Genomic DNA, 20701 nt, shown 5'->3' with positions numbered 1-20701 from the left:
TGCCAGCCTCCCACTGTGCAGATAAAGCAAAATCTGATAGGAGCGGGGAGGAAGTGGGCTCAGGCTCCAGAAGTACAAGTTGGTATGCAGGTAAGTCATTCCGAATGCCTCCTCCACACAAACCCTCTAAGCTGCAAATTATTAACCTGCTTAACTCTACTGCAGAAACAAGCGCTGCTGGGGGTAAGGTGGGGAGGAGGGTGACAGAAGTCTCCTTCATGCCAAAGGTCCCTTTCCGGGAGCAAAGAGGCTTTCCTCTCAGTTTCTCAGCATTTCTTATTTACTTCTAACAGTAAATCTTCTAAACCAGTCTTGCAAATAAAGTCTAATCTCTCAACCGGAGGCAGTAATGATTCATCACATGAGGGATTTCAGCCAGAGGACCAGTAAATAAGGATCCTATCCACACACTCCAAGTCTTGGGTATCTGGAAGAGCACAGCTGGGTTAGTCAAAAAAATAATTAATGTATTGGCTGGCACATTTTGGCAGAATTTATCACACTTGTCTAAACATCCCCAGACAATTCATCACTGTTGCCACAAGGAGACTGGAAAAATCCACTGCCTGATAAACCAACTGTAAAACAGCTGGTTTACACTCACATTTATCAATTTATAACTGAAAACCTCCTTGAAAAAACTGTGCAGAAAAAGCGAAGCATGGAGAAGGAAACACATACATTGCCTACACATACAAAGCAGGTGTAGGATTGTGGTTAAGAGCATGAACTCAAGTCCCAGTGTCTGGATTTCAATCCTGCACCATGACTCCCAAGGATGGTGACTTTACCTATCTAAGCCTCAATTTTCTCCTCTGTAAAATGATCACAAAACCTTGTAAATTAGGCTTATTCTGAGCATTAATCTGTCCAGGTACAGCACTTAGCACATAGAATGTGTGGGGAGAGCGTGAGGCGTGGGGGGTATGCAAAGGAGTTTGGGTGATGAAGAAGAGGAGAGTCCACAGGCTACCAGAGAAGTTTAAAACTAACCCCTAGTTAGTCTGCTGACCATGTTTACACCCCACAACCCCATGGAGACAAGGTGCCCTCACTCATGGTGCATACTTCTGGAACAGATTCCAAAACAATTCATACAAATTCTGGAATCACCAAACATATATAGTTTAAAAAAAAAAAAGGCTTAAAACTAAGTAGTCTGTAGAAATACATTTAACAAAAGAAGTACAAGACATGTACTCTGAGAACTACAAAACATTGTTGAAAGAAATAAAAGAACATGTAAATAAATGGAAAGACATCTCACATTCATGGATTGGAAGGCTTAATCTAAGATGGCTATATTCAATGTGATCCCTATCAAAACCCCAGCAGCCTTATTTGCAAAAATTGTCAAGCTGACTCAAAAATTTGTATGGAAATCCAAAGGACTTGGAATAGTCAAACAATATGGAAAAAGAACAAAGTTGTAGGACTCACACTTCGAGATTTCAAAACTTAGTACAAAGCGCTAGTAATTCAGACAGTGTGTGGTACTGACATAAGGACAGACAGATAGATGAATAGAACAGAATTGAGAGTCCAGAAATAAACTCATGCATTTATGGTCAATTTATTTTCAACAAAAGTTGCCAGACAATTCAGTAGGGAAAGAATAGTATTTTTAAACATATATTGCTGGAATAACTGAATAGCCACACGCAAAAAAAAAAAAAAAAAAAAGAAGTTGGACTCCTTACCTTCACACCCTACATAAAAATTAATTAAAAAATGGATCATAGACAACCTAAAATGTAAGAGCTAAAGCTACGAAACTGAGAAGAAAACATAGGAGTAAATCTGCATGATCTTGGATTAAGCAACGGTTATTAGATACGACACTAAAGGCACAAGCAACAAAAGAAAAAATAAATAAATTGGGCCAGGCGTGGTGGCTTATGCCTGTCATCCCTGCACTTTGGGAGGCCAAGGCGGGTAGATCACCTGAGGTCAACATGATAAAACCCCTGTCTCTACTAAAAACACAAAAAATTAGCTGGGCGTGTTGGCACATGCCTATAATGCCAGCTACTCAGGAGGCTGAAGCAGGAGAATCGCTTTAACCCAGGAGGCAGAGGTTGCAGAGAGCCGAGATTGCACCACTGCACTCCAGCCTGGGTAACAAGAGCATAACTCTGTCTCAAAAAACAAATAAATAAATAGGACATCATCAAAATTAAAAACTCTTGTGCTTCAAAAAGCACCATCAAGAAAGTAAAAAGACAACCAACAGAATGGGAAAAATTATTTGTAAATCATGTATCAAGAATACATAAAGAGGCCAGGTGCAGTGGCTCATGCCTATAATCCCAGCACTTTGGGAAGCTGAGGCAGGAGGACTGCTTGAGACCACAAGTTCAAGACCAGCCTGGCCAACACGGTGAAACCCCGTCTCTACTAAAAATACAAAAATTAACCAGGTATGGTGATATGCACCTGTAATCTCAGCTACTTGGGTGGCTGAGGCAAGAGAGTTACTTGAACCCAGGAGGTGGAGGTTGCAGTGAGCCGAGATCACACCACTGCACTCCAGCCTGGGTAACAGAGTGAGACCCTGTCTCAAAAAAAAAAAAAAAAAAGAAATATGTAAAGAACTTTTACAACCCAATAATAAAAAGACAACCCTATTTAACAATGGGCAAAGGGCCAGGTGCGGTGGCTCACACCTGTAATCCCAGCACTGTGGGAGGTCAAGGAGGGAGGATTGCTCCATACCGGGAGTTCGAGACCAGCCTGGCCAACATAGAGAAACTCCATCTCTACAAAAAATACAAAAATTAACTGGGCATGGTGGCACGTGCCTATAGTCCCAGGTACTCAGGAAGCTGAGGTGCAAGAATCACTTGAGCCTGGGAGACTAGGGTTGCAGTGAGCCAAGACTGCACCATTGCACTGCAGCCTGGGTGACAGAGCGAAACTCTATCTAAAATAAAATAAAATAATAATGGGCAAAGGATTTGAAAAGACAATACTACAATGCAGATATACAAATGAACAACAAGCACATGAAAAGATGATCAACGTCTTTAGGCATTTGGCAAATACAACCAGTGAGATGCCGCTTCATACCCACCAGGGTGACTGTAATAAAAAACGCATGCAGTCACAAGTGTTGGTGAGAATGTGGAGAAATTAGAGCCTGTACGCGTGGTTAGTGGAAATGTAAAATGGTGCAGCTGCTTTGAAAAACAACTTGGCAGTTTCTCAAATAAACATAGATATAGATACCTACCAGGGATGCACAGATACAGCATGATTCCGTTGTATAAAGTGTCCAGAATAGGCAAAACCTATCTAACTGAGGCTTAGGTGGGTAAAAAGACAGAAAGTAGATTTGTGGTTTCCAGGGGGTGGGGGAAGAAAGGGAGGAGGCCATAAGGAGTGACTGCTGATGGATATGGGGTTTCTTTTTGAGAAGATAATAGTGTTCTGAAATTAGGCCGGGCACAGTGGCTCATACCTGTAATCCCAGCACTTTGGGAAGCAGAGACGGGTGGATCATCTGAGGCCAGGAGTTTGAGGCCAGCCTGGCCAACATGGCAAAACCCTGTCTCTACAAAAATACAAAAATTAGCTGGTCATGGTGGTACATGCCTGTAGTCCCAGCTACTCGGGAGGCTGAGGCAGGAGAATCGCTTGAACCTAGCAGGCACAAGTTGCAGTGAGCCAAGATTGTGCCACTATACTCCAGCCTGGGTGACAGAGTGAGACTGTCTCAAAAAAAAAAAAAAAAAAAAAAAAGGTGATGAAATTGGTAGTGATGGTTGCACAACTCTGTGAATATACTAAAACCACTAAATTACACACTCAAAAGGGGTGAATGTTATGGTATTTGAATTATATCTCAATTAAACTGTTATTTCAAAATAAAACTAAACTAAACCAAGGGTTCTAGGTGCCCCTAGTGACTCCAACATGACAGCTTACATCCACTCTATCTGGCTGATGTGGCGAGCTGTGGAAAGGCACCCACTGCTCCCTGTTCTGTTCAGGTCTCCTCCCCGCCTACTTGGCTCAGAGGACTCCCCTACTCACCTAAGTTTCTGGCCACTGTAGCCATAGGAGCATCAAGAACAAGAACAAGAACATAGCTGTTACGTTTTGTGAATTGTATTGTGAGAACTGATCAGCCCCCACTGCTTACTTCAGCGCCCTAACCCATTTCACTCCAGGATACTGGTAGGGTTGCCAGATAAAATACAAGACACTCAATTACATTTCAATTTCAGGTAATCAATGAATAATTTTTTGGTAGCAGTATGTCTCAAATGTTGCATCATTCATTTAAAATTTAACTGGATATCCTGTATTTTTATTTGCTAAATTTGGCAACCCTACACTCTGGTTTCCATGCCATCCCTGAAACACACGAACTACACTCTCACCTCGGGACCTTTGCATTGGTTCTTTCTGCCTGAAATTCTCTTCCCCCAGATAGTCTCGTGGTTCCCTTCCCACTTCAAGTTTTTGTCCAAACAGCATCTCATCATAAGAAGGTGTCTCCTACACACCTTATACAGAAGAGCCACTTTTACCTGGCACTCCGATGCCCCTTCCCCTTGGCATTCACCACCACCTGACATTTACATATATATATATATGTGGCTAATTGCCTGTTTCCCCTCAGTACATTGGAGACTCCTTGAGGGTAAGGCTTCTTTTATTCACTGCTGCATTCCTAGTGCTTAGGACAGGGCCTGGCATGGAGAAGGCAATATGTTAATATTTACTGAATGAGTACAGAAGTGTTGTGCATGGGTTATCCCATCTATTCTTCCAAAGAGCCCTATGAAACAAATACTGCCACCAACTGTGTTTCATAGATGAGACAGCTAAGACATGAAAGTCAAATAACTCATCAAGAGGCCCATTGCAGATGCAGGAGCCAGACCCCAAATGACCCACCTCCCTGCACCAGCTCACTGTCACAGGCACTGCACAGCTCACTGTCACAGACACCGCACAGCTTACTGTCACAGGTGGCGGGGCAACTTGGAGCTCGGGTGGCAGGTGTTTCTGACTCCTTCCATTTAGGGTACTCTCTCTGGGTTAGATGAAGGAAGGAGCCACAAACACGTCTGAGAGTCTACATTTGCACCAGACAGCTGAATCCTGGATTTAATTAAGGCTTGATTTTTGCCTACACAATTTTTGTGGAATATAAAGTGTTTCAAATAACTATAGAGTATTTCAAATAACTAAAGGCTTGATTTGCCTACACAATTACTGTGCAATATAAAGTGTTTTAATAACTACCTAAACTTCCATTAATGGAGAAGTCTGTGTGGGTATCTATACTCACTTTTATTTCTTCTTGAACATCAGGATTGCGGAAATTTAAATCAGGTTGCTCTTTCATAAACTGGTGAAAATAACACTGGTTTCGCACTTCATCAAAGTGCCAACTGGAGTTTCCATATACACTTAACTGGCAAACAAAGAAAACAGCACATCAGTTACACGTAATGGTATTGCCAGCAAATAAAGATCACTGTCCTCCCTGATCCTTTGCAGGCAGAGTATGTAAATCCTGAGAGTTTTCCTCTATGGACAGTAGCAGGTTAAAGTAACCCCTCCAAATACTCCCCACCCCGTTGGCCTAATGCCGAACAAACAGAGTTGCAATGTATTTTTATAGTAGAGGCTGTTTGTAACAACTGCAACAGCAAACCAGCGCTCTCAAATCCAAGACAAGGTCAACTTAAGGAACAGACATTAATAATGTATTTTCTTGAATCTTCTGTACAGGGTCTGAACTCTTGTTTGTGAAGAGAAGCAAATGCTAGTCAATTTGGAAGAAAGACACGTTCCACTCGTCTTGGAGCTTGAGTCCAGATAGACTGAATATTTAAATTGTATCCCCAGAAAAGTATTAGAATCCTTCACTTAAAATCTCTACCAGTCTCCAAGAATAAAAAGCAACTTCAAGTGTTGGTACTCAGCAATAGTTGACTCTGTCACTGGTCTCCTCTGTCTGGAAATGCTCACATGTATGGCCCTAAGGCGTGACTCTCCCAGCTGCCCTCCCACATCTCTGACCACTCCTTAAGTCAACGAGGTGCGCCCTTGAATGTGAGAGCTTCATGGGGCTCTGTCCTAGGCCTTTTGTCCATTGCATGTTAAAGAAAACATCTGGAAAACATTTAAAAACTGAGAGGTTTCACATAAATCTTTTTGAGTTGGAAGACGTAGTTATGCTGGGTCCACATGTCCATGGCAACAACAGGCAGATGCTGAGTAGCAGCTGCTGCCTTTCAAGGACATGCGCCCCTTCCAATTCAACACACAGCCCGCCTGGACACAACCAGGGCAAGAGATTTTTAGTGTACATGATCAATAAAAGATCAGTATCCAGAATACAAAAAGAACTGAAGAAAGCAATTTCAAAGGGATAAATAATCCAAAAGAAAGTAGGGGAAAGAAACCATAAACAGGTGCTTCGCAGAAATAGACACCCAAGTGAATAAATGTAGGAAAAGATGTTCAACATCATTAGGAATTAGATAATTACTGTATTAAGAATTAGACACATCATCATTAGTAATTAAATAAATATAAAATTAAGATCTCAATGCCATATTGTTTTAAGTCGGGGCTGGGCATGGTAGCTCATGCCAGTAATCACAGCATTTTGAGAGGCTGAAGCGGGAGGACTGCTTGAGGCCAGAAGTTCAAGACCAGCTTGGGCAACATAGTGAGACCCCATATTTACAAAAAAATAAAAAAACTCAGCCAGGCATGATGGTGCGTGCCTGTGGTCCAGCTACTAAGGAGGCTGCGGCAGTGAGGAATGCTTGAGCCCGGGAGCTCGAGGCTGCCATAAGCTATGATTGAGCCACTACGCTCCAGCCTGGGCAACAGAGTGAGACCCTGACACAAAATAATGATAATAATAATTTTTTTTTTTTTTTTTTTTTTTTTTTTTTTTTTTTTTTTTTTGAGACTGAGTCTGGCTCTGTCGCCCAGGCTGGAGTGCAGTGGCCGGATCTCAGCTCACTGCAAGCTCCGCCTCCCGGGTTTACGCCATTCTCCTGCCTCAGCCTCCCGAGATGCTGGGACCACAGGCGCCCGCCACTTCGCCTGGCTAGTTTTTTGTATTTTTTAGTAGAGATGGGGTTTCACCGTGTTAGCCAGGATAGTCTCGATCTCCTGACCTCATGATCCGCCCGTCTCGGCCTCCCAAAGTGCTGGGATTACAGGCTTGAGCCACCGCGCCCGGCCAATAATAATTTTTAAATAAATATTACAAAGTTGGGCAATACCAGGAATTAATGAGAACATGTATTTTTTTAATACTTCTGTGGGGGATATAAATTGGCTTCAACCATTTTGATAATTAATTTGACACTATCCTGTAGAGCTGAGCATGCAACATCCTGCACAGCAATTTTACTCCTAGTTATTTACCTTAAAGAAGCCTTTGGTTGGGCGCGGTGGCTCACGCCTGTAATCCTAGCACTTTGGGAGGCCGAGGTGGGCAGATCACAAGGTCAGGAGTTCAAGACCTGCCTGGACAATATGGCGAAACCCTATCTCTACTAAAGATACAAAAATTAGGCGGGCGTGGTGAAGGGTGCCTGTAGTCCCAGATACTTGGGAGGCTGAGGCAGGAGAATCGCTTGAACTGGGGAGGCAGAGGTTGCAGTGAGCCAAGATCACGCCACTGCACTCCAGCCTGGGTGACAGAGCAAGACTCCATCTCAAAAAAAGAAAAAAGAAGACCTTGCACATGTACCCCAAGATAGATTAATGGGAGTGTTTATAGTAACATCGTTCATTAAAAAAAAAAACCCAAAAAAAAACCGGAAGTAGCCCAACTTCCCATCAACGGAAGAGTGGGTAAGTAAACCATGGATTGTTCACACAGTGAAATATACAACAATGAAAATATATGAGCTACCTGAAGCTACATGAATAAATTGTGAAAAAGTTAGTTACAGAAGACTATACCTAGCTTGATACTTTTCATGAAGTTCAAAATAGAAGAAACTAAAAAATAATTTTTTTAGAGTCGAAGTCTTTATACTACAAGGTTTTTATCCATCATATACATATACGTATTTTTGAACATATTAACTATTACATTAGAAAATGCAACCCTGACTATAGTGAACAACTAACAAAGCAATGGAAAAACTAGATACAAAAAAGGCAGCTGTGACCATTCTATAAGCAAGAAGTGATATGGTTTGAGCATAGCAGCAATTTTTAAAAGCAGACTGTGGAGCTGGAATGACTAGATCCCATCCTTAGCCCTGTCATTTATTAGCTGAATAACCTCAGTCTGCCTATCTGCAAAACAGGAATTACACCTGACTCATAGGATTATAGAGTGGATTAACTAAATTAATGAATATAAAACACTTAGCACAGAGCCTGGCACAGAGTAAGTATTTTGTAAATGTTTGCTAATGTCATTGCAATTTCAACAAGTCAGTGAACTGGAGGAAAAGATTAAAGAGGTGAAACTGCCAGGGCTTGCTGACAGCCTGTTCCTCGGGCTGCATGGTGGTACCGTTCACTGAACCTGGAGACGAAAGGTAGGGAGAAGATCACACATCACAAAGTCGGCCTGGAAATGTGTCAATTCTGAGTGTCCTTGGGTCACCTAAAAGTTGATGTTTAAATATTTATGGAGAAGGTCCAGAAGAGAGAAGGAGGACTAAAGGAGGAAGGGATGATCCAGAATAAAGGCAGGAGAGAACACAAACCCGAGCAAGGGGAAGCTCTGGCCTGGGACAGAAGCAGAGCTGCCAGATGAAGTGCAGGATGCCCAGTCACATCTGAATTCAGATCAATAACACATATTGTTGAGTATAAGCATGACTCATGCGGCCAGGCACAGTGGCTTACACCTGTAATCCTGGCCGTTTGGGAGACCGAAGCAGGAGGATCACTTGAGCCCAACAGTTCAAGACCAGCCTGGACAACATAGTGAAGCCCTCTCTTTACAAAAAAATAAAATACTAGCTGGGCATGGTGGCACACACCTGTGGTCCCAGCTACTTGGGAGGCAGAGCTGGGAGGACTGCTGAAGCCCAGGAGGCAAAGACTGCAGTGAGCCATGATCAAGCCACTGCACTCCAGCCTGGGAGACAGAGCAAGACCCTGTCTCTGAAAAACAAAAATAAAAAAGAAGGTACGGTCCACACTAAAAACCTATTTATGCACTGCTTATCCAAAATTCAGATTTAACTGGGCATTCTGAATTTGTATTTGCTAAATCTGGTCACCCCAGAAAGGAGGGATCTGGCCTCTGTTGTAAAACGAGTGAGTAGGAAGAGGTTGGGAATAGGGCAGGCAGGCTTGATGGCCTCTGTTTTCTCTGCGAAGTCGAGTTTGCTGCCGAGAGTGATTGGGGCAGAGGCAGATACGATGTTTGAAAAGAGGGAGGGAAGGAAAGTTGATCAGTTGGAATTAGCAAAATTCCCAAGAAGATTGGATGGCTCAGTTCAGATGGGGACAATGAAAGTGTGATGTCTCCAGAGACTCAACTACCAGGGTTTAGGCAAAAAGAAAGTAGATAATTGGGTTCATTCATGGCTAGGGTTTTGTCAGAGGAGACAAAAAGTCAGAAAGGCAAAGGGGGCGGGGCGCAGTGGCTCACACCTGTAATCCCAGCACTTTGGGAGGCTGAGGTGGGTGGATCACCTAAGGTCAGGAGTTCAAGACCAGACTGGCCAACATGGTGAAACCCCACCTCTACTAAAAATACAAAAATTAGCCAAGTATGGTGACATGCACCTGTAATCATAGCTACTAGTGAGGCTGAGGCAGGAGAATTGCTTAAACCCAGGGGGCGGAGGTTGCAGTGAGCTGAGATCGTGCCATTGCACTCCAGCCTGGGGGACAAGAGCAAAACTCCATCTCAAGAAAAAATAAATAAATAAGCAAAGGGGTATGGATAGTAGAAACATGGTTATCGAACTAATGGGACATGGAATCGAAGTTGGATGAGGTAGGAAGTGAAGGAAGGGTGGAAGGAGAGAATATAGGTTTGAATTTGCTAGAACACATCACCTCTATGATGAAATCAGAAACCTAAATAATAATTGGAGGCCTGGGTAAATAATAACTGGAAGCCTTATTTCTATTTCTTTCAGAAACTTCCCCCTTCCCATAAACTATATTCATTAATTTTTTCCTCAAAAGGGTTTTACTAAACCAGTTCAATCACTGCATATCTGCCTTTTACCACTTTGTAAATCAGACAGGTTGATACTTACCCAGTTGTTGGGTGGAACAGTTGTGCCATTTTCATGGGTACAGTCATGCCAGATATAATAATCAGTATATTTTCCTGTCCGTGTCCGACTCAATTGAAACCAAGTATGTTTATCACTGGTGTGGTTTGGTATGAAATCAATGATTAATTTTAAACCTAATGAGTAAAAAACATTTCAAATGCTAGGAAAAGTTGTATTAGAATAACATATGACAGGCCAGGCACAGCAGTGGCTCACGCCTGTAACCCTAATACATTGGGAGGCTAAGGTGAGAGGATTGCTTGAGCCCAGGAGGTGGAGGCTGAAGTGAGCCATGATTGCACCACTGCACTCCAGCCTGGCAGACAGAGCAAGACCCTGTCTGGAAAAAAAAAAAAAAGAGGGGAGGGGCAGAAAGGAGATAGGGAAGGAAAAAGGAAAGGGAAAGGAGAAAGGAAAAAAGGAAAGGGAAGGGAAGGGAAGGAAGAAAGAGAAAGAGAAGGAAGGAAGGAAGGAAGGAAGGAAGGAAGGAAGGAAGGAAGGAAGGAAGGAAGGAAGGGGGAGGGAGGGAGGGAAAGAAATAGTACACGACAGTTAAAGGGAAGAAATGCTTTAAGTAAACATTTGAAAAAGTGCTTCTCTCAACCCTCACCCCCATCCTGCCCACTTTCCATTCAACTTACCTTTATCATGTATGGCTGCAACCAGATTCTCAAAATCTTCCATCGTTCCAAAAATGGAATCGACTTGCCGGAAATCTTCAACACCATATCTGAAATCTTTAAGGGACGACTTATAAAATGAAGTAATCCAAACAGTTTTTACATTTAAAGCTGTGATGTAGTCCAGTTTATCTTGAATACCTGAAGAAAAAAGTCAAAGTCATGAACAAATCCTACTTTGTTTTAGTTAAAGGACAAAAAATATAACAAATATGCCTAAGATGGAAATATTTACATGAAGGCAAAAATACATAGAATTTTGTTGAATTTGAGTATAATTCAAATAGGAAGATCTAGCTCTACAAAAAAAAACATCATCAAATTAGGCCGAGTGTTGTGGTTCACACCTATAATCCCAGCACTTTGGGAGGCCAAGGAGAGAGGATACCTAAGGTCAGGAGTTCAAGACCAGCCTGGCCAACATGGCAAAACCCTGTCTCTACTAAAAATACAAAAATTAGCTGGGCGTGGTGGCACACGCCTGTGATCCCAGCTACCTGGGAGGCTGAGGCAGGAGGATCGCTTGAACCCAGGAGGCGGAGGCTACAAGGACCCAAGATCATGTCGCTGCACTCCAGCCTGGGTGACAGAGCAAGACCCTTTCTCAAAAAGAAAAAAAAAGAAAAAGAAAATCAAATTTGTTACCTAGCAGTAATCGATGACATTTAACATAGCATTAACAAAAATCTGTGACTTACTCATTATTTTATATTTAAAACCAAGACTATGGTATTGTTCATTTATTCTACACATGGTTTTTGAGCAGCTAATCTATGCCAGCTGCTGGGCTAAGTGTCAAGGAACAGAGCAGAGTAACACATGGCCCCATCAGTCACGTGGTCTACACTGCGCTGTTCTAACAGCCAGGTGCCACATGTGGCTACTTAGCATGGGCAGTGTGGCTGGTTGGAATTGAGATGTGCTATAAGGGAACAACATGTATTGGATTTTGAAGATCCTGTACAAAAAGAAAGAATGTAAAAATCTCATTCATATTTTTATACTGGGCTGGGCATGGTGGCGCATGCCTGTCATCCCAGCACTTTGGGAGGCCATGGTGGGCAGATTGCTTGAGCTCAGGTATTCGAGACCAGTCTGGGTAACATGATAAAACCTCGTCTTCAAATAAAAAAAATAATACAAATATGTATATATTTTTATACTGATTATGTGTTGAAATGATACATTGGATTAAACAGAACATATTAAAATCAATTTCACCTGCTTCTTTTTTCCTTTTTTTAATGTGGCTACTACAGAATTTACAATTTCTTACGTGACTCCCATTGTGTTTCTTTTGGGCGGTGTTGGTCTTGGAAGTGTCTGCAGGCAGGGGTGGCATGACGACGAGACTGGAGAAGAGCTAAGGAAGAGCTGCAGAAAGTGCTTTAAGGGCATCAGGGCATTAGCCCCTGGCCCCCAGGGGCAGAGGAAGCTGATGACCCCTGAGGGTAAGGACAGACAAGGCCCAGGATGGTGCGGGCAAGAGGGATCAGAGTGAAGGGCTTCCAGGCATAGCAAAGGAAAGGAGGGAGCAAGCATAGACAGGGCATGTCTAAAAAAGGGTGAGAAGCCTGGACACAGTGGCTCATGCCTGTAATTCCAACACTTAGGGAGGCTGAGACAGGTGGATCACTTGAGGTCAAGAGTTCAAGACCAGCCTGACCAACATGGTGAAACCCCATCCCAACTAAAAAATACAAAAATTAGCTGGGGACGGTGGTGCATGCCTGTAATCCTAGCTACCTGGGAGGCTGAGGCAGGAGAATTGCTTGAACGTGGGAGGCAGAGGTTGCAGTGAGGTGAGATTATGCCACTGCACTCCAGCCTGGGTGACAGAGTGAGATTCCATCTCAAATAATAATAATAATAATAAATATAAATAAATAAGTAAATACATCAATTAATTTTAAAAGGTGATAAATGTTGTCAGCGCCCGGGGTCTGAGAAGGAGTGTAACCGCAACACGGAAGGTAAGTCTGTGCCAGTATTTGAGGAGTCTTTGTTTCCACTCTCAGACTGCCTTTGAACTTGCCACATTTGGACTGTTTCCCTTATTCACTTATATAGGAAGCCAGGAATTTATACAGAAGAGAATTTTAGGCTTAGCTGAGAAGACATGTGGAAATGAAACTTTGTATTTGGAACTTCGTAGGATAATGAGCAGATAATGTGTTTTCTCCTTCTAGTTCAGAGTCCTAAATGCATATTCAGCAACTTGAGTCTAGTATTCAATCTCCAGTAACTTTCTGTATAATCCTGATGTGGCTTCCTAGAATCAAACTGTCAAAGGCCACACAGCAGGCTGAAGGTCACTAATTCCAAAGCACAGTCATTCCACACCTAGGATCTGGGCTCTTCCCCTATAACAGGCTGCTTTTTTTTTTTTGAAACGGAGTCTTGCTCTGTCACTCAGACTGGAGTGCAATGGTGCAATCTCTGCTCACTGCAACCTCTGCCTCCCGGGTTCACGCCATTCTCCTGCCTCAGTCTCCCGAGTAGCTGGGACTCAACAGGCAACAAAAGAGTTTTGATCTAAGCCAGCACAGCAACACAATATATCTTATGATGAGGCACAAAGGAACATGAGGATGAAAACAAAGTGGCTAGAGAGAGAAAGTAAACAAGGGATCCCACCCCACACTTCAGGGGGAGAGAGGGCAATCAGTAAAACCAGACTCAAAACTGGAATGGGATCTTCATCATAACAACAACGAAATCCTCTCAACCTCAAAGACAAATGCCTATGGATTGCAGGAAGTAAAACATTTCTCCAAGAACAGGTATTGGAAATGGCAAACGTCAGAGCTGATTAGAAACCACCGTGTTTATAGGAATGTTGGACCTATCTAGAAGGAGATTATTAGGAAGGCAGGGCCAGGAAGTGGTAAGCGTATCTCTGGATTTAGGGCTTTAGGTCTATTCAGTCAGAACATTGCTTTTGCTGTGTGCAAAAGGCAGCAGGTAATAGGTCATGTGTCGGGGAAAGGGAGTCACTCAAGGCAGGATTAAAGGATGCTAGAAACACATCCAAAGCCAAAGAGTCTGGGGTGGGGAGCCCATGGTCTGATTAGGGAGGCTAAAGAAAGAGTAATGAAGGCAATGGGTTTGAGCTGCACCGTGAAGGATGGATACACTCTTCTTCAATGAGTGACAATGCAGGACAATTTTTCAAAAGAGAATGATACAGCCGGATGCGGTGACTCACGCCTGTAATTCCAGAACTTTGGGAGGCTGAGGCAGGCAAATCACCTGAGGTCAGGAGTTCGAGACCAGCCTGACCAACATGGAGAACCCTCGTCTCTATTAAAAATACAAAATTAGCCAGGCATGGTGGTGCATGCCTGTAATCCCAGCTACTCAGGAGGCTGAGCCAGGAGTATTGCTTGAACCCAGGAGACGGAGGTTGCAGTGAGCTGAGATCATGCTATTGCACTCCAGCCTGGGCAACAAGAGTGAAACTCCTGTCTACTAGTGATTAAGGAAAGTTGCAGGTTTCAAGAGTTCATTTGTAACATTTTAAAGATACATTAAGCCCATTTCTACTTTCCACATTCATATCATCCTGTTTTGTTTTCTTCAAACCAATTATCATTGTAAAACATTAGTTTGTTAGTTTCCTAATTTGTTTCGTATTGTTGCCTTGAACTAGAGTGACCATACTAACCAATTTGCTCAGAAGTTCCCAGTGTATGCCTGCCATCTGGCATAATTTTACCCTTAGGTATGTTCTGGTTTGAGCAATGTATTGTAAGGATGTTTTACATATAACCCCCACCAAGAAATTATTAACTTAGCTTTTTTAAAAAATAATTTTTCACTTTTTTTTTTTTTTTTGGAGATAGGGTCTCCCTATGTTGCCTAAGCTGGCTGGCTGAAAGGTCCTAGACTCAAGCAATCCTCCCACCTCAGCCTGCCAAGTAGCTGCAACTACAGTCATGTACCACTACCCCTGGTTAATTCTTTACTTCAGTTTCATACTAATATGGACATGGTTTTAAACAATCCTTAATTCAAGTAATGCATACTGCTACACCTTTTCTCCTTTCCTTCCCTTTTTTAGAATTTAAATTTTAAGACTCAGCCTATATTTTTACAGATATAACTTGATTTTTTAAAAAAATATTATTTATGCTCTATTCACTAATAAACTCCCAGCCACACAGCCAAACTAGCCACATCGTATACTGGGAAAGCAATTCCCAACTGCCACCCTGACATATTCAACTATAAAGTTCCCAGAAACAGGACATAGATTTTAGAAGGAAGGCTGCTCTATGTAATAAGTCAGAATTGATGACTGAACAACTATATGTACTTAGTGGGCAATAAATTAAACAACTCATTTGGCTCAAAGGCCTTCAGCAAATAGCCTTTCGGCTAGTAAAAGAACTGCTGGGTTCTGCTGAGTGATTTTCTAAGAATATCATAAACAAGGAGCAACTTGGCATGACCATTCATAATGGAATGTGCTTACTGAACAACCCAGGCATAATTTGGTTCCGAGGAACGAAAGAACCATAAACCCATCTTTCCTGGCACCCACCCTGAACAATCTCTGGGCATGTACCTTTCAGATCTCCGTTCCCATCCTTGTTACTGTCCTTGAAAGACCTCGGGTAGATCTGGTACATGGGCCCCTCCTGCCACCAGTCTAGGCACTTTGGAGAGAGGACAATGATGGCTACGGTGGCCGCGATGAGCACCAGGACAGAAGCCACGGCGAGCCAGAAGAGGATCTCCCGGGGTATGCGGTAGCGGGCCTGGCCAGAGAACTGGAACAGAACCTCCTTGGGCATCCCCGCGTAGGGCTGGACGCCCTTGAAGTCCGGCTCCTGGGAGCCAAGGATGCTCGTGGTGCTGTGCTGCAGGTTGTCTTCTGAGCTACCTGTATCTGGGGTCTGCTCCAGAATGTCTTCATTATGGACAAACCCGTTGTTTGTCTGGCATCCCTTCATATTCATCCCGATGGAGTCTCTCTTGCTTTTATCTTCAGCCATGTCTCACTGACTTATGCCTTCAGAGTGCCTTACTCCAGTAAGGGAGGTAGAAGAGTGGCTTGCTGAATGCTTGGTCTTGTTAATGAACTTTGTGTGGTTTATAAATAAACCTGGCTGGACAAAGTCCAGCCAAGGAAGAAAGGGTAAAAGTACAGAGGTTTAAAAAAAAAAAAATCTCAGGACGGGCGTGGTGGTTCACGCCTGTAATCCCAGCACTTTGGGAGGCTGAGGCGGGCAGATCACCCGAGGGCAGGAGCTGGAGACTAGCCTGGCCAACATGGCCAAACCCCGGATCTACTAAAGGTACAAAACAGCCGGGCATGGTGGTGCATGCCTGTAATCCCAGCTACTCAGGAGGCTGAGGCAGGAGAATTGCTTGAACCCGGGAGGTGGAGGTTGCGGTGAGTGGAGATCATGCCATTGCACTCCAGCCTGGGCAACAAGAGTGAAACTCGGTCTCAAAAAAAAAAAAAAAAAAAAAGGCTGGGCATGGCGGCGCTTGCTGTAATTCCAGCTACTTGGGAGGCTGAGGCAGGAGAATCACTTGAATCCAAGAGGCAGAGGTTGCAGTGAGCTGAGATAGCACCACTGCACTCCAGCTTGGGTGATGGGAGTGAGACTCTGTCTCCAATAAATAAATAAAGGACTGAAATTCTGACACATGCTGCAACATAGATGAACTTTGAGGACATTATGCTAAGTGAAATAAGCCAGACACAAAAGAACAAGCATGATTTCACCTAGATGAGGTATCTAGAGTAGTCGGATTCATAGCAACAGAAAATAGAAAGGGGGTTACTGGAGGTTGGAGGAAGGGGATAATGGGGAGTTACTGTTCATTGAGCAGAGAATTTCAGTTTGGGATGATGAAAAGTACTCTGGAGATGGATGGTGGTGATGGTTGCATAACAGTATAAATGTACTTAATGCCACTGAAATGTTATATATGTTTTACCACAACTTTTTTTTTAAAGCTTAAATCTTTCTCTATTTAGCCAGGCATAAGAAAAATGACTTTGGGGGGAAATTATTTTTCTTATACGTGGTTAAATAGAGGAAGTGGGAAGATAGCTTGAGCCCAGGAGTTGGAGACCAGCCTGGACAATATAGTAAGACCTCATCTCTACCAAAAAAAAAAAAAAAAAAAAAAACATTTAAAATTAGCTGAGCATGGTGGTGCACCCATGTAGTCCCAGTTACTCAGGAGGCAGGCTGATGTAGGAGAATCACTTGAGTACAGGAGGCAGAGGTTGCAGTGATCTGAGATCACGCCACTGTACTCCAGCCTGGGTGACAGAGCAAGATTCTGTCTCAACAACAACAAAATTGAATGTCATGATTTAAGATGTCCCTTTCATCAGGAGCACATACAGCTCTATGAATCATTTGATCTGATAATGAGATTTTTTTTCTTTTAAATGATTATAGTTATCTGGGGCCCTAATCTTAGTGCTTCTTTTGTGGAGTGGCTTAGAAGCACTATATAGTATAGAGGTATAGAGGAAGGAGCTACTTAATCTTGGACAAATTATATTTAAAAATGAGTAAATCCCAATACTTGGCTCATTGAATGCACTCAGTGATACCTCTCATTATTTTTAATTATGCCCACTGAATATTTTTTATTTTTTGAGAAGGAGTTTCACTCTTATTGCCCAGGCTGGAGTGCAATGGCCTGATCTCAGCTCACCCGCAACCTCTGCCTCCCAGGTTCAACCAATTCTCCTGCCTCAGCCTGCTGTGTAGCTGGAATTACAGGTGCCCGCCAACATGCCCAGCTAATTTTTTGTATTTTTAGTAGAGACAGGTTTCACTAAGTTGGCCAGACTGCTCTGGAACTCCTGACCGCAGGTGATCAACCTGCCTCGGCCTCCCAAAGTGCTGGGATTATAGGCGTGGGTCACCGCACCTGGCACCAAATCATTTTCTAACAAAGAGCAGCCAGTAAAGTCAAGCTGCAGACATAGACAAGCAAACTGGGAGCTTGCACAGGTGGATGCCACAGGAAAGAACTACCTGGGCCTAGACATGTTCAAAATGGCGGCTCCATCTCCCCTTCTCTGCCAGCCACGTGTACAGTAAGGAGCAGACAAGATGGCCTCAGCAGAGGGGAGAGTTCATTTGCATAATAGGATTAGGGTGGGGCCACCAGCCTTCCATGTGTGCTATGTAAATGTCACACCTGACCCAAAAAACCTGTGAGCCCTACCTAAATCTGACATGGCCTCCTCAAGCTGGACTATCAAATCTGGCATGTCCACCACCAGCTGACCTTTTCCTCTTGGAAGTCCCTTCTTTCTCACTAAAGAGAGAGCTATTTTCCTTTCTCTTTCTCCTTCTTTTGCTATTAAACATCTGCTCCTGGCCAGGCACGGTGGCTCAGGCCTAGTAATCCCAGCACTTTAGGAGGCCAAGGGATCACCTGAGGTCAGGAGTTGGGGACAAGCCTGACCAACATGAAGAAACCCCGTCTCTACTTAAAAATACAAAATTAGCTGGGCGGGGAGGGTTGTGCCTGTAATCCCAGCTATTCAGGAGGCTAAGGCAGGATTGCTTGAGCCCAGGAGGTCAAGACTGCAGTGAGCTGTGATCACCCTACTGCACTCCAGCCTAGGTGACAGAGTGAGTGAGGCTCAAAACAAAAAAAGAATATACACCATACTTTGTAAGTGGGCATGTGAGATTTTTTTCGTTTGTTTTTGGCTATTATAAATAAAACTGCTACAAGCAATCACGTACAACTCTTTCTAAGAATATAGCTTCCTTTTCTCTTAGGAACCAACTAGCAGTGAAATAGCTGGATAATATGGTAAGTGTATAGTTAATTTTTAAGAAACTGCCAAACTGTTTTGGTAAGTAGTTGTATTGAGGCAGGAGAATAGGGTTTGAAGGCAGGGAACGTAAGGCTGTTTCACTCAGCGTTCCTAGAACTAAACTGAAAGGAAAACCCTAATTTTCCATGCCTAAATCACAAAAACCAGAGGCTACTCCCTTTACAAATCCCCCACCTTTTCTGCCAGGCATGGGAAATTGACTGTCAGCAACCAATCAGACTGATTGCGGGTGAAGTCTTCCTTTGCAACTTTGTAACTTCACTCCAGCCTCTGAATGGTTGCTGTCCACAACCAATCAGACTGATTGTGGGCCGAGTCTTCGTTTGCATAGAAGTGTAACTTTGTAACTTCACCCTAGCCTCTGATTGGTTGCTTTCTGCAACCAATCATATGTTTGCACAGGAGTGTAACTTTTGTAACCACGTCATCCTCTGGTTGGCTGCTTTCTGCAACCTAACAGACTGATTGTGGGCTACCACTTCATTTACCTGAGGTGAGCATGAAGTGGCCAATGGGAAACTTCTAGAGGGTATTTGGACCAGGGAAGATTCTGTATCGGGGCCCTTGAGCCGCTGCTCGGCCTGCCCCCACGCTATGGAGTGTACTTTCGTTTTCAATAAATCCCTGATTTCGGTTTTTTTTTTTTTTTTTTTTTTTTTTTACACCAGTTATCAAATGATCCTTTATTGAAATATTTTCCTTTGTGCTTAACTGACTGGGCATTCCACAGCACCACTGTTGATGTCATCTATGATGTCATGAGGGTGGCGCCATCAACATTACAACCCACAGAGTGGGCAGGCCCCAGGATCTCTTTAATGGTTCCAGAGAGTTCTCTGGCTAAGGATCGGTGCCGCATCTGACGAGCAATGTTGACGATCTCATCAAAAGTGATATTCCCACTGTGTTTAATGTTTTTCTGTTTCTTTCTGTCTCTTGGTGGTTCCTTGAGGGCTTTGATGATCAGGGCAGAGGCAGAAGGTATCACCTCAATCTGGGCCTGTCTGTCCTGAATGGTGAGTTTCACTGTAATCCTCAGGCCCTTTGTCACCTGTTGCCTTGGCAATGTCATCACCAACTTTTTTTGGAGACAGACCCAGGGGGCCGATCTTGGGGGCCAGGGCAGAAGTGGCACCGACTTCACCTCCAGTACACGACTTTGATCTCGTTGGGGTCGAACTTCGGCGGCATGGTGGAGGCGGCTGGTGTCGGATGAACCCGGATTCGGGACGACGAAGAAAGTTACATTTTGGCCTCCTCCGAGCCGAAAGGCGAGACAGCTGCTTTCGTTCTTTTGTTGCTTCATTCTTTCTTTGCTGGGCGTTTTGTCCAATTCTTTGTTCAAAACGCCAAGAATCTGGACAATTTGCAGCCATGACCCTCTACCGGTGACAGTATCATTTTGTGTCGCCTTCATTGGCCTATGAGAGTGTGAATTCTTCCACATTCTGGCCAGCACATGGTCTGTTGTCTGTTTAATTTCAGTGATTCTAGTTAGTAGGTAGTGATGTCTCATTATGGTTTTAATTTGTACTTCTCTAAAGACTAATGGTGTTGAGCATCTTTTCATGTGCTTATTTGCCATCCATATGTCTTCCTTGGTGGACCTGATGCTGGCAGCCAGCTGGGTGGGGAGTGGGGCTGGGGGCGTCTCTGTTCTCAATACCTGTATTGCTTCAATGTAGTCTCCATGTTGGCTACTGTGGGCGTCTTCATAGCATGCTGGCTTGGTACCAAATGTTAAGTGTCCCAGTTGAGACAGCAGGCAAGGCAGAAACGATATCCTTTTTGTGACCTAGCCTCAGAACTTACATAGCTTGTTTTTGACTGTACTTTATGTGCCAAGCCCAGAGACAGTGTGTGAAGGGACTAAGAAGTTACAAGGCAAAGGGCATAGATACAGGAGGCTACAAATTGGACTATTCATGCAATTATCTGTT

At 43.5% G+C, this 20701-nt stretch overlaps 1 protein-coding gene and 1 pseudogene across 1 annotated transcript in view; both read right to left on the bottom strand.

Moving 5' to 3' along the window:
• Positions 1 to 16015, bottom strand: part of SLC3A1 (solute carrier family 3 member 1) — a 47647-nt gene extending 31632 nt beyond the window's left edge. The window contains exons 1-4 of the mRNA XM_003908584.4: positions 15498 to 16015; positions 10889 to 11068; positions 10227 to 10381; positions 5303 to 5428 (exon numbers count right to left, since the gene is read on the bottom strand). Coding sequence (XP_003908633.1) covers positions 5303 to 5428; positions 10227 to 10381; positions 10889 to 11068; positions 15498 to 15927 — 891 coding nt within the window. The 5' untranslated portion in view covers positions 15928 to 16015. The remainder of the gene's footprint in view (positions 1 to 5302; positions 5429 to 10226; positions 10382 to 10888; positions 11069 to 15497) is intronic.
• A 3417-nt stretch (positions 16016 to 19432) lies between these two features.
• On the bottom strand, positions 19433 to 20234 carry LOC101017184 (annotated as a pseudogene).
• Positions 20235 to 20701: the final 467 nt, after the last annotated feature.

Source organism: Papio anubis, chromosome 14, assembly GCF_008728515.1.
Source record: "Papio anubis isolate 15944 chromosome 14, Panubis1.0, whole genome shotgun sequence".
In the NCBI taxonomy this organism is placed as follows: domain Eukaryota; kingdom Metazoa; phylum Chordata; class Mammalia; order Primates; family Cercopithecidae; genus Papio; species Papio anubis.
Note: the sequence above shows the minus strand (reverse complement) of the source record. Positions and strands in the feature narration are given on the sequence as shown.